Genomic DNA, 14,216 nt, shown 5'->3' with positions numbered 1-14,216 from the left:
TTAAAGTCAAAACTTGAATAATATCATTTTTTTGTCCTCAAATAATTCGTATTTGGCTTTTTGGATTCAACGTTGGTTGCATACCAAGATTTTGAGTTCATTGCTATAACTTTAATACATTATTATATTCCAAATATGACATCCCATACTTCATACATGAATTACTCCCAAATGGTTTGGTATAGGGTTTTGGTTAAACGCATACACATGTGTAGTGGTACCCTAGGGTATGCGAATGGTACCCTATGAAGGGATTGCCAAACTGAAGTGGTACATTCCTTTTAGTGTTATTTTCATTATTGTCCATCGTACCTTTCAGCATATCAGTGGAAGTAATCACTACTTCAGTTAAATTAAAAACAAAAAATTTCTGTCCAGTTGTACCCCTAGTTTCGTTAGTGGTACCCTAGCAGTTCATTGAGGTTATAACCATAAAAGAGAATTAACAAACAAAAATTCCAGCTAATATTTCATAAGATCAAGTAATATAGCACAACTAAACAATTACGGTTTTTAAATTATTTTCCTTGTCTCTCTTATCACGAGAAGATTAAACTCACTACTACTATTACAAATGACATTAAATATACTTTGGGATTCATTCCATTCATCTATTTGTTGTGATAAAATACACTAGCTCAAATTCAATCCAATTTACCAATATGTTGTTATCTAAAACTCCAAATTATGACTTGCTAAGTTTAGAATCTTGAGATACTCAGCATTGATTCTCAACTGACAAAAAAATTACTTCATAGTATTTCAATACATTCCATGCTATGTTGAGTAATCCAAAAAGCTTTGGTTAGATTAATATATCCAGTGGTACCCTATAGTGTATGAGTGGTACCCTAGAGTATATAAATGGTACCCTTAACGAAGGGTTTGGCATCTACAAGTTTTATTAGTGGTGCATTCCATTTAGTGTTATCCTTGTCATTGTAATTCGTACCTTCCAAAACATTAGTGGAACAAAACAATGTTTTGATGTGAATGTATTAAAACATAAAGAAAGTGGTACCCTGAACTGTCTTAGTCGTACCCTTTGATATGTTGGTCGAACCATCCATGTAAGTTCGTACAATTGTGAACTCTTAATGCGGTTGTTTGCTTTGGAAATTGGTGTATCTTTCATTTTGTCTTTTCCTCTACCTCTCTTTTAAGTTGTTGTGTGTTGTCCCATCGAAGTACTCCTATGTCAGTCATAGGTTATCCTATGTCAGTAGGTTCTTCTGGAGCCAAAGATTTTTTTGTTGATTTGAAGAGTTTATTTTAATTTTTTTAATTTTTTTTTGTTTTTTTTGTTTATATTAATTTCTATTACTTGGAATTTATTATTATAGGATTATTTAAAGGTCATGCCAAAAGTGTCTTTTCTTTTCATATATCCTAGCCAAGCAATATCTTAAAAAAAAACCTTATTTTTCTTCTTACAAAAAAAAAAATGGCAGAGCAAAGTGCAACATCCACCCAACAACCCACCCGCCTCCGTAGCATTGGCGGATTACCCATGCTCCCCCACCCTTCCGAACCTGTTTTTTATTTTCTTCCTTTTATTATTGCTACTATAGATCCCGAGCTTGATTTCAATAACACCCCCTGCTACTCTAATCCCATGGACTACATGATGATGTGTGACCCTATACCCGTTAAAGAACTTCGGGACTAATTAATTGAGTCGCTTGATTACCGCACCACCACTTTCATACGACAGAGTGTCATGGAGGTTGGTGACAACCTTTGTCGCCCGGCTTACTTCCCCTTGCTCTCTGATTTGGAAGGTTACCAACGCAAGGGGACTGGAGCCTTTGCAAAGTGGCTTTGTGAACATGATAAGGGGGAAGATGAAACTTTCATCCCCTCTGATCGACGCCAAGCTGATGGCCAAAATACGATTTGCCCCTCTTGATGATCCATGGAGCCAAATCTTTGACATTCCATATAAGTAGCACCTCACTGTATCCGTTTTGCCCTCCAAATCCTTGTACATTGTACGTCGCCCTTAGCTCGTACTTAACAAATTCAATCGTGCTCTCGTCAAAGCGGGCCTCGGTTATGACAACAGCACTAGGAGAGTACGCATTGAACAACTGGTAGAACGTCTCCACAAACGATGGTCGGTGAACATTCCTTGCATTCCACAATATGACATGTGACCCCATTGGTAAGAACTTAGGAGATGGCTCATGAACATCAGCCTCAGACCCATACAAAGATACCCGATGGTACTTCACCTTCAGCTTGGTGGTAACACAAGAGAAAACATTGATACGAATGATTTCGACAAAGCTGCGCACCTCCATCACATGAAAGGTTGCCGTGGTAGCGCCAATGAAAAGGTGTGTTTCTTGTAAAGGCAGGGTGTACAGAGGAAGTCTGTCGGGGTCGAATTCGGGCTTCAAATCAAAAATTGGAAAAATTTCTCTTGGGATGAAATCAGCAGAGGTTGTATTTTTGCACAACCACTTGGCAAAAGCACCAACCCCCTTGTGGAGATAGCCATTTAAATCACTTAGATCTGGATAATAAGCTGGCCGAATGTTTCCAATCGACTCTTCCATCAAACTTTTTCGGATGTAGGTGGTTGTCCTAAAGTCAAGATAGTCGGACAATTGATCACGAAGAAAGGTAGGCTCCATGTAAAGCCCTTCGTCGCAGTCATATTTGCTCGCAAAATAAGCCGTGGTGTTGAAATCAATTTCAGGGGTGTTACTAGGCTTGAAGGGGCTGAAGTAGAGTAGTGGGGTGATTGGATGAGGGAATATGCGCCTTCCCCAAGAACCCACAATAGTTTTTTGAGGGTTGGACATGGTGAAGCCAAAGAAAGGAGTTTAGTTTTTGGGTAGCTGGTGGAAAGTGGAAATGGTGAGGTCTTTGGGTATGTGGAAATGGAAGATAGTAATAAGAACTAACTTTAACTACAGTAGCTAAAGTAAATATTTTTGTTTTATTCATATTTTAAGCTTTGGAAAAGCAGACTAAAAATCCCAGGAAATCCGAAGAATGCAGAGTTCCTTTACTAAAGTCAGACATGAAGGTGAGACAGAAGGACAACTTTAAGTCCAGCTGAACTGAGAAAGTATTAAGTTGAGCTGAACAAGCAATGTCAGTCAGCTTTGGAAATGGTGAGGTCTTTGGATACTCAGATAGTACAAGTTTGTGCTGGGCTCTATGCACCTATGACAGCATTTTCATCAACTATGAACAAAAGATGGGAGTTGAAGGAACTAATGTAATACTTAAATGAACCAAACTAATTCGTACGTCTACAATTTATAATGTTCTACTTGTTCAAGGCACACTATATACCAGTTGTACGAGTTTGCTGTTCAATTGGATTATGTTGCCTTTTACTTTGAACCACTTTAGGTAGTACCAATTAAGTACGAAACATGTTGTACTTGTATATTCAGTTACAGTTCTTTGATGTACAATCGGAGCAATTTGCCTTTGAATCCTTTACAGTAGTATTCTTTGATGTTCAGCTTTTAATGCCTTTTATTATTGCTAAGTTTTTTTAAAAAAAAAAGGAACCACTTGATACCAGGGGCAAAAAATACAAGAAGTTAATGATTATATGTTGTGTGTGGTCCATTATAAATTGAAAAAAATCCATTAATTGAAAAAATCCAATGTGTGGGTAAAAAATACAAGAAGTTAATTAGGAAACATGTTCTATTTGTATGTAAAATTGCACTTCTTTGATGTTCAGTTGGACCATATTGCCTTCTAGTGTTGCTACTGTGGATACAAATTTTACACAACTGAGTAATGAAAATGTCCCATTTTAACTGTTTGACCAGAAAGGAGACGGGATGAAAGAAGGCGCAGAAAGCTGTCAAGGAAGGTTATGAAGTTAAAAAGCAATATAGTGGGATCATATGACCCAAATGCAATCATAAGGGATCTGTACATGCAACGAGCAATCAATATGTTTGAGAACAAGATGGGTTCCGACTCAGCTTCTGGCCTTAATTGGACATCCGAATCTAGCTTTGAATATTAGATTAATATGTTATTTAGTTATAAGTGTAGTACGAAACAAACCCTGATTAATGATTGTGTTATCCTAAAGATTGTTGGTACAACTACAAAATAGTAATGGGTATGTAACCTGAATTAAAATTCTAATTGTAGCATTAAAATTAACTACAATGTTAAGAGCATCATAATTAGTTATCCACAAAATTAGCTAGCTAGCTGACTTGTTCAACTGGGCCGAATTATCCTAAAAGTAACTATATAATCCCCTAATTAACCAGACCGATGTTAACAACCTCATAATTAGTTTTCCACAAAATTGGGTTATGCACCCCATTGCTGATGAAGAGAATATCAGTATTAGTTTCAAAAACAACCACAAACCCCTATCAACTCATCTGAGAACCTGTCCTTCTACCACCACGTCTTTCCTTTGGGAGGATCTTCTCCAAATTTGCATGCAGCTCGTTGAATTCGTTGTTCACATCTTCAAGAAACAAAATGTTCCTCAAGGAGGAGGTATGTTTCTCCTGCAAAAAAACTTATGTCAAAACACATGGAAATGATACAAACTTTTCTTCTGCCCTTAGTAAATAATTCATCTACATCTATCCATTCATTTAATCGCGTTCCATTCATTTAATCGCGTAGGACAAATAAAGGACCATAATCTCACCATGTGATAGGGAGCTTCGAAAGAACGTGCACAATGCTTTATGCTTGATAGCATGATTGCGCCGCACGAGCAACTGTTAAAGCAACACATCGACAGCCAGATAGATAAGCATTAGAAAACAAAATACGCATGTACTTCACTTGAAATTAATCACACAAATAGGAAACTAATAAACCATGCACTTCACATGACAGGAGCATCCTCTGCCTAGAGCAAATTCTATGACTTAAGGTAATGTCATATCCTAGTTAGCAATTGATTAAATTACATCCTTAATTAATTTAACCAAACAGAGATACATTTGCTCACAACAAAAAACTTGAAACACACATGCAATCTAGAGACCTTTCAATTGCCCAAATACAGGAAAATCCAACCAACCAACCATGTAAATGAAGAGTTGCATAAAAAACTTAGAGAACCCACAGAACATGAGCATGCTACCCATGACAAAGATCATTATAGTTAACAAAACAAAGGAATAGTGGCAACAATAAAGAGAAATTGTTTAGTTAGATTTACTCTATGCAAGCTTACTGCAAACTTGACCTCTTGCAAGCACTAGTAGAACATAAAAAGGAAAAAAGGGCGACAGTAATGATTAACATATAAACAACATCCAAATTAAATGGATATCAATCAATCAAGGTAACCAATTGGCAAAGAATAAGCAAACCAACAACAAAATACACTGAAATTGGTAAGTGAAACCCACATATTAAGCGAAAAGAGCTCTAATCTAACCAGCCAACATATCATATATATAATCAATACTTAACCAGCCAACATCCACCATAAAGCCAATAACATTCAAATCAATCAAAACATACTTACTTGTCAGCCTGTCGTACCGGGAAGGTCCTCCTCAACCATGTTGAAGTTGTACCCACCTCCCATGTGGGTTCACTCAGGTGTAGCAACTTCTCCAAAGCCACCATCTAAAGGAAGAAATTGGGCATGTCACAACTTTACTTCGCGAAGAAAAGGAGAAAATAACATAAAAGTAAGGAAGGACAGAGTTGAGCTCCCTACTAGTTGCTGATGACACTTGTCATGCTTTAAGTACGGATCTTCGTACAGAGAATCAATCATCCAAACCACATGCGCCTTTAAATCCAAGGCCAAGCAATACCAATGTTCTGCATTCTTAACAGATGCATCAAGGACAGGGACAAAAACCTGTATCAACCATAATCAACTTTAATTATAAAAGGCTTAATTACAAACAAATGAACCTGTTGAAATACAAAGTAGACACCAGGGGATTGGGGACCTAAGGCTACAGAGTTATAGAAAGTGTACCCCTCTATTAACTATAAAAGGCTTAATTATAAACAAATGAATAGTTTGAGAAACTTAACACTTACACTTTGTATTTGGTCAAGAGAATAGCTAAGGAAAGTCTTCCCGTACTTTTGCCCCAACTCTTTAGGGTCATCTTTACCAACCATAACGAAGTTCTAAAAACAATATAAAATGAATTAGTAAAATACTACAAAAAAAATAAAAATGTTGATGCAGAAACTCTATAACCAAATACAGTGGTTGCAAAAAACTCACCGCATACGAAGGATCCATCATAATCCTTTTCCTTGTATGTTGTGATGCCCAACTCTTCGTATACAGAACAGAGGCCACCCTGACGTAATGATCTCCAACACGAGCCCTCGGGGACACAACACGATAACAGTCCCTTTGAGATGCATCCACACCATCACATAAAATTAAGTTTGGACCGGGCCTGCACACATGGCATAAAAGATCACATATACAATAATGTATATCCAATTTTTAAGAAAAAAATGCATCAATTACTCTTTCTAAGTGAAGCACCAAACATTTGCTAAAGATTAAACAATGATTTTCACGCGTAGATTCAAATATAGAGCTCTATATTCACAAAAACATTAGCAACTAGTAACACAATATGGAGATCATTATCATATAATATGTCAAAAATGAAATTTATCTACTACTTACTCTGTATCACTCTTCAACTCCTTCCAACCGCGGACGAAGCACAGAATCCTCTTGTCAAAGAGACTGAGCTTATTTGGCCTAGGTCCTTCCTCCAAATTGGGTGATGACCTGTCAGCAGAGTCATCATCAGCACCATCCTTTTTGGGGGAAGGAATCACTTCAGCCCTATGTCCATTAATCCAACCATTTCCACCCCTTCTTGATCCGGTACTCGCGGCTTTTTCATTCCTAGGTCCGGTACTTCCTGCATTTTCATCCCTTCTAGCCACATTTTGAAAACCCACATTTTGCAAACCCACAAATTGATCAACAAGTGTTCCAGTCATCTTACTAACAAAGCTAGTTAGGGCTGTCCCAATCAAACCCTCAACAATGGTTTCGAGCTTTGATTCCAAATGACCTAATACCTACACATACAAATACAAAGGGACACATATTAGGAGCTAAGGATTGAGATAAATGAAGCACAATTATCAGAAGTTACTACATTATAATATGCATCAAAACGAGGTAGTACAGTCATAGTAGAATACACTTTGCACACTCACCCGGTCCACAACAACATCTACGGAAACCTCTTTTCCTGAAACCACCGCCTTGTTACCATCATCCTCCCTTGGTACTAGGGGATGTTCCTCTCCATAAGCAATATCGACGCCCTATCGGTTGGGAAAAATTGGTTACATGTAAAGTTATAATCCCACAAGACATATAAAAATAATGTTGGTGTTTTACCTCAAGCTTGCTGTACTCATTCGTCGAAACATTATCTTTAAGAAGAGCTGCCTTCACCTCAACAGAGTTCCATACCATCACCCTCGGGTATACGCCCCACTGAACAGGAACTCGATGCAAGTGATCGAGATAATAAATCTACAAAAAAAAAAATAATGAGTATAAAATATAAAATAAATTTATAAATATGACTAGTAAATAATACTTTGAACACCAAAATATGCATCTGTATGACTGAGGCTCACCATAATGAACAGAAAACTACCCCCACATCCAGACCTAAAACCATCTTTCTGGAACTTCCTATGAAATCTGTTAGCCGTGTCACATAGCCACTCAAAAGTCAGCGAGCACCAGTCATACTTGACAGCCTCAGTGGCCACTGTCAATGCTGGTAGGAGTGACTTCGCAAAGTTTGAATTATTAGTGGTTGTACAAACCACTTTACCAAGAGCAACAAGTAGAAAGGCTACCATGAAATCCTCCTCGTCAACTTCATCAGCAAGGGGAATTGGTTGACCCGATTCATCCAACGGACATAATGCATCTGAAGCTTTTTTCAAGGAAATGGTTTCTTTATTCGAACCGACACCATACAGATCAAAAATCCTTCTCATCTTCTCCACCTTCTCCTCATCATCTTCACCAACATCAAAAGGCACTTTTTCAGCACCCATGGGTAAGCCAAGTACAGACCTCACTTGAGCGGGACCTAAGGGTAACACCTCACTCTGCCCAAACACCATCGTGCCATCAGGAAGCACTCTTGTCATCAACCAATAGCAAAATTGCCTTGGTATATTTTTCATGTCAATCTCTAACAGACCTTGAAACCCCATTTGTGTCACTAATGCGCGTCTTCGGGAATCAAAATGTTTGACAGCTTGGCAGAAAGACTCGACTCTGCATACAATGTTGGGCTACTGCCATGACACAACAACAGGGAATATGCATTAGTAGCCAACAAATAAAGTCAAGTAAAGTACAAATAAAATACTCATTTACATGCCCAATTTCAAATTAGTTAGGGACTAAAACATCATACCTTTCCGACGTTCTCGTGATGGGTCTTCAGCACTGCCCCTTCCTTCAAAACTTTTTGCCCTTCGCTTATTTCACCTAAACACATGCAAAGCATAAACCAATGTTATATACAATTCTTAGAATATTCATTTGGTACAAATATACTCTGTCTTTCGTAATTACATATTCACTATACCTTTGACCTTTTCCTCTTCCGACTACTCTTACTCTTCATGAACTGCATCATCATCTTCATGAATTCAGAGGGAGAGCAGGAGTCATCTTCACTGTATTCATCACTTTGCTCATCACCACCGTTGTCTTCTTCACTATCCTCAACAACATTTGTTGACTTCTTGGGTACCTTTGCACTCTTGTTAGGTTTCTGCTTCCCTTTCACTTCAGACACCCCTTTCATAGGGGCCTTACCAGGGGCAGGGGCCTTACCAAGGGCAGGGCCCTTAGAAGTTGAAGGATCCTAAATGACATCCAATGGAGAAAAAATTTCAGTCTTCCCCCAATCACATTCAACTAATATATTAACACAAACATTGAACACTCACCATCACATGATTCCAGTTCTTCGATCGTACAACTGTCTTCGATCTCATAATTTTTGCAAGGAATAATAGAAACCTAGCTTATACAGACATATCATTAAGAAGTCAGAAAATGCAGAAACAGGGCCTAAAAAACAGGGCCTAGTCAAGTAAAAGAATCAACATTCTACCAGAAGGTAACAATAGGATTCATTACACCCTCCATAATTTGATTTGATAAAAGTAGATCAACAGAGACACAAAAAGACATATAGATGCTTATCTACACACTCATCATTTGCCTCAGAACATTTATTTGCAAAATTCATCGAAAGATAAGAACATAGTTGCCTTATGATAGGAAAACTTATAGCCTTATGGTGCTAAAAGTTACACATTCAGCAAAATGATTCAAAAAGCAAAATTATAATTAACATATGAATAAGGTAGCCCCTTCAATTCAGGTCACAAAAGCACCAATGTACCACAACAGCCCTGCTTATAAATAACTTACAACAAACCAAGAGGTCAAGCACTTGTAAACCACACAGCATATATACAGCACACATAAGTAGCACCCAAATTAGACAAGATTTTCCATTAAGCATCTTTGTTGAAGATCTCTTACAGATTGAGATTTAAGGTTACATTTCGACATGAAAAAAACCAAACTCACAACAATATAATAATAGCACCCAACAACACACACGGCTATCAATCAATTTTTTTTTATTACTCAACTAATTGATGAATGAATGAATAAGTAATCTTAAAACATACAATCTAATCAAACATATATAACCTAACAAAAAAAATCAATTAAATAACAAGAAATACCCATATAATCATATAATTCATACCAACTGGTAACTTATATTCATTAAGTGATAGCTTCTTAGTATTCAGCTGCACCTCACCAGGTATCAGTAACAACTCAACATAATGTACATACAGTGGTACATTAAGATGTTTTAGTGGTACATTTGGATGTTTTAGTCGTACCCCCTTTTCTGCATCTCAATTATAAACAGAAATGGATCACTTCATTACTCAGTTGTACCTGTAATTGTCGTAGTGGAACAAAAACTTAAACAGTAGTACCATTATTTAGAAGCTAAAGTTCATCAGAGAGTTAAAAAATCGCACTGAAATGATGTACGAGTTAGCTGACATCTATGTAAGTTTTCAACTTGAAATAAGCTTAGCAAATTTTCTAAGGTCAGAATGCTTCATCATAAGTCAGAATACTCACGGAGGGTATTACGGTCCATCGTAAACATATATGATTTTAGCAGAAATACCCAGATAAATTTGCCAAATCACTCCTCGCCAGTACAAACCCTAACATACAAACAAATTTTTGACAATTGTAATTGGGATTTATGTAATTCTTCAACCCAATTACTGATTTCGCATAACAACAACACTAAAACCCCCTAAAAACCCAGAAAATCCAAAGTTTAAAAACCCTAACTTTTAGGTCAAACGATTAAATTGAAATTCACTTAGAAAAATTACTTAAATAAAAACATCAAGCATTACAAATTTCAGAAAAACTAATGAATTTTATAAATAACTCGCTTACTTGGGTCAAATTTCTTCCGCGAATTTGCGTAACACCCTCTTCAGTTCTCCCCGCAGCAAATCCCACAATGAATTCTTCAACAAACCCACCACGCAAACCACGAATGACGGAGATGGAGGAATACAGAGAGCTAGAGTGACAAAAAGGGTTCGAAATTCAAATTCAAAAGGAGAAAATAAAGGGTTTGTTTTTTCAGCGGGAAGATAGAGAGTGAGAGGAGAGAAGGACGGGTAAATGGGAAGAGAGAGAAAAAATACCCCAACAAGACAAGATGTGAAATACAAAATAGGGAGTACTTACCTAAATACATTTACTAAATACAATATACTGTAGAAACGGGCTGACAAAAAGCATAACGGGAACTTATGTGGATTTCCACTCAATCGCGCGAATTTACAAGCTTACCCCTGAAGATGCATTTGCTAATGCATCTCAAAACTCCATTCAGACAAGCTTTTTTGTAAATTTACTTCTATCAACAACCACTAGGCTTGGCTAGCCTAACTAAGTTGTATAAGTGGAGAAAATTGTGGTTTTAAAGGAGGGGAAGTGTGGAGCTAATGAGCTATAACGTTATATGTAAGTGGGAGATCATGGAATGAAATGACTTCAATCACCTAATTATGGCATTAATAACTTATATCTTGAAAGTTTGTAATAAATTACATCCTTCTATTAAAGCTATTGTAACATACTTGGTTTGAAAGAATTGGTGCATAAGCCTATTATTCTTTAAAATCATAGGGACAAAGCGTAATAACAATGAACAAATTAATTACCCATACCATAACTTATGCTATGTTTGGATAACAAATTAGAAGGGAAATAGAAGGGAGGGAGATAGGAGGAAGGAAAAGGAAGGGAAAGTGGAGGAAATAATGAGCTCCATTTTCCCTCCAAATCTCTCCAATTTTGAAGGGATGATCTTTATTAAAGGAGGAGGGAAAATGGATCCCTCCCTCCCCCTCCCCTTCCCTCCCCCAACATATTATCCAAACAAGGGAGTTTGTCTCCTTCCCTTTCCCTTCCCTTCCATTTTTTGTTATCCAAACATAGCCTTAAAGTTCAAACTCTCTAGTGAGAGAAAGTTTCTAGAGTGAGAAAATCCTCACGTTTTCACCTCCAAACCAAATAAAAAAAACTAACTTCAATAATTTTTTCTTACTTACTTCTCTTCTTCCCTGTTCCTCGCTCCTTTACTCTTTCTTAACTTCAGTTGTTTATCTTTCTTGTCCTACCTCATTTTAGATTATCTCAGTTTTCCAGTATGTCTAGATTTGTGGTTCCTACTACTTTTGTTTATCCTCACTCATAGGTGAGGATTATATCTCCCCCCCCCCCCCCCCACCCTTCTTGAAGATGATTCTGATTTAGATTGGGAGTGTTGCATTATAGGGCGTTATTGGGATGATCGCAGATTCACAACTCCTCTAGTTCAACGACTTGTTTCGAGATTCTGGTATGTAAAAGCCCCTGTTACGGTTTATCCTTATGGTCGTGATCTTTTGTTCTTCTGTGGAACTCAGGAAGACGCTGATAAGTTAGATAATAGAGGTTGGGTTCATTATTGAGGTGGGTTCTTTGTTCTTCAAAGTCTTCGTGGTTACTCGGTGCCTCTTAACCTCAACCTTCACCTTGTGGAGCTTTGGGTCAGAGTAGAGGGTCTTCCGATTCGGTACTCCACTCCTGAGATAGCATCAACAGTCCTGTCACATATTGGAGAGGTAACCATGGTGGACGATTCCAACGGTCAGTTTCCTATTCTGTACCATCATTTTAAAATTCTGGTTGACTTATCGTTGCCCTTAATTCCTGGTTGTTATTTTCCTACTATAAATAATCAAGTCACGTGGGTAAGATTTAATTATGAGGGTATATTTAGACTTTGCAAAAAGTGTGGATTTGTCGGGCACAGCAAGAATTTTTGTGCTGCGGAGCAAGAGTCAATCACCTACCATCTAGAAGCCCGCTTTTGTCAGCTCCACGAAAGCAGCGCTCCTGTGCTTTATAGTCCTACCGATACCAATTTATATTCAAATGCTCTTCCTGGTATCCGTCCAACTCGTTCGATTTGGACCATAGAGGTGTACTTTGGTAATTATGATGATGAGGACCCTTTGGAAAATTCGGTTGATTCCCGTCCTTCGGATTATGAAAGTGGTGGTTTGAATTTCCCCTTGGACTCACAAGATACTCAATCAGGATCTACTGTTCACAACCGTGCCTCGGTTACTTCCATTCCAAGGCTTATTCCTCCACCAGACCCTGGTGTTTTTCGGAGCAGCAGACATGAAGTTCATCAGAGATGTTTGGATAATTATTGCACGATTAGGGAGCAGATCGAGACGCAGGATCAAGTTGACACAACTTCACCACGTGTCAATCATGTCGCTTTTAATTATTTTTGCTAGATCAATTTGGAGAGTTTGGGTTCTGATGAATCAAATGTCAATCCACACCTGGCGAATCCACATGATGGGTGGCGGAAAAATTTGTCTTCTTTTGATGAAAGGATTTACATGCATTCTCCTTTGGTGGGATCGGGTCTAGCTGACTTATTTATGAAAGGGCGGGTCATACTAGATCGGGTTGGGCGTTGCGGTCCCAAATTATTTCAACAGAAGTCAGCTCACCTACAGCCTTTGGGCCTCATCGAAATGACTCGGTTCCTAATTCAGGTATGACCTAGCCCATTTTTTTTATCATGATCCTTATTATTAAGCCTCGAGATCAAGTTACGAGATAGATCAGGTGGTCCCTTCAACTCCTTTAATAATCCCGTACTTTTCTCCTCCTCCAATGGGCCCTACTGGACCCGTTTTTTAGGACCCTTTTAGAGCAGGTCCTAGTAATTGGGAAGCTCCTTCGGCTACTGCCGCTGCCTCACCTTCACCGTCTCTTTCTTTATCTTTTCCGATCGAGAATTTTGAGCGTTTGGGCTACATTGCTGATTCTTCATCTAATGCTTTTGAATTTCCCCTAACTCCGGATTCTTTTGCAGCTTCGGATTCTAGTAACCACGACTCTTTGGATTCGGATCATGGTTCTTCGGATTCGGTTCACACCTTATCTAATTCCAACACGGTGGTTCCTATGGACTTTTCACCGCCGCAATTGCCACCTGCATTACCTGCTTCGGTGTCTTCTCCTCCCAAATCCCATTCCTGTTCTCCTTTGCGGAAAGTAGGTGGAAAATTGAGGACTTATTCCAGTTTGAAGTTGCGCAAGAGTGGTGAGAAAATGTGGGAATGGGTGAAACAACATGGTCCTCGTAAGCGTTCTGGTGTTCAAATTAAACCTTCTACTCCACCTCTTCCTGATGATATGCTGCAACACTCTTTGACATCTGGTTGTTTACCTTGCTTTCTTCCTTACAAAAGACGCAAGGCAAATTGTGGTACTTCTTGAAAAGTTTCTTCTAAGGGATTGGTGACCTCCCGTCAAGGGTCACCATAGCCAGGATGAGAGTTGCTTTATGGAATTGTAGGGGTATAGGAGGAGACGGACTCCCCTAAAATTCCATATATTTCCTCACTAGTCCAATCTCATGGTTTAGACATGGTCTGTCGTCTTTTGAAAACAATGCTCTCTGTGATACAAAAACTAGCCTCTTTGCCTTTTTTGGGTTATTGTGGCATAGATGCTTTAGGGATTAGTGGTGGTATGTTTATATGCTGGTTTGTTCCTTTAGTAGAAG

At 38.2% G+C, this 14,216-nt stretch overlaps 1 protein-coding gene across 1 annotated transcript; it reads right to left on the bottom strand.

The window, feature by feature from the left end:
* Positions 1-3,894: 3,894 nt before the first annotated feature.
* On the bottom strand, positions 3,895-10,885 carry LOC110700456. Its single transcript, XM_021878001.1, has 14 exons — positions 10,520-10,885; positions 8,959-9,031; positions 8,592-8,873; positions 8,418-8,491; positions 7,618-8,295; positions 7,373-7,510; positions 7,186-7,296; positions 6,638-7,044; positions 6,218-6,398; positions 6,025-6,117; positions 5,690-5,836; positions 5,492-5,595; positions 4,658-4,730; positions 3,895-4,511 (listed from the first exon to the last, which is right to left on the bottom strand). Exons 5-14 carry the CDS (start codon positions 8,209-8,211, stop codon positions 4,371-4,373), a joined length of 1,989 nt encoding a protein of 662 aa, XP_021733693.1. The 5' UTR covers positions 8,212-8,295; positions 8,418-8,491; positions 8,592-8,873; positions 8,959-9,031; positions 10,520-10,885; the 3' UTR covers positions 3,895-4,370.
* Positions 10,886-14,216: the final 3,331 nt, after the last annotated feature.

This window comes from Chenopodium quinoa, unplaced genomic scaffold (assembly GCF_001683475.1).
Source record: "Chenopodium quinoa cultivar QQ74 unplaced genomic scaffold, ASM168347v1, whole genome shotgun sequence".
Classification (NCBI taxonomy): Eukaryota; Viridiplantae; Streptophyta; class Magnoliopsida; order Caryophyllales; family Amaranthaceae; genus Chenopodium; species Chenopodium quinoa.
Note: the sequence above shows the minus strand (reverse complement) of the source record. Positions and strands in the feature narration are given on the sequence as shown.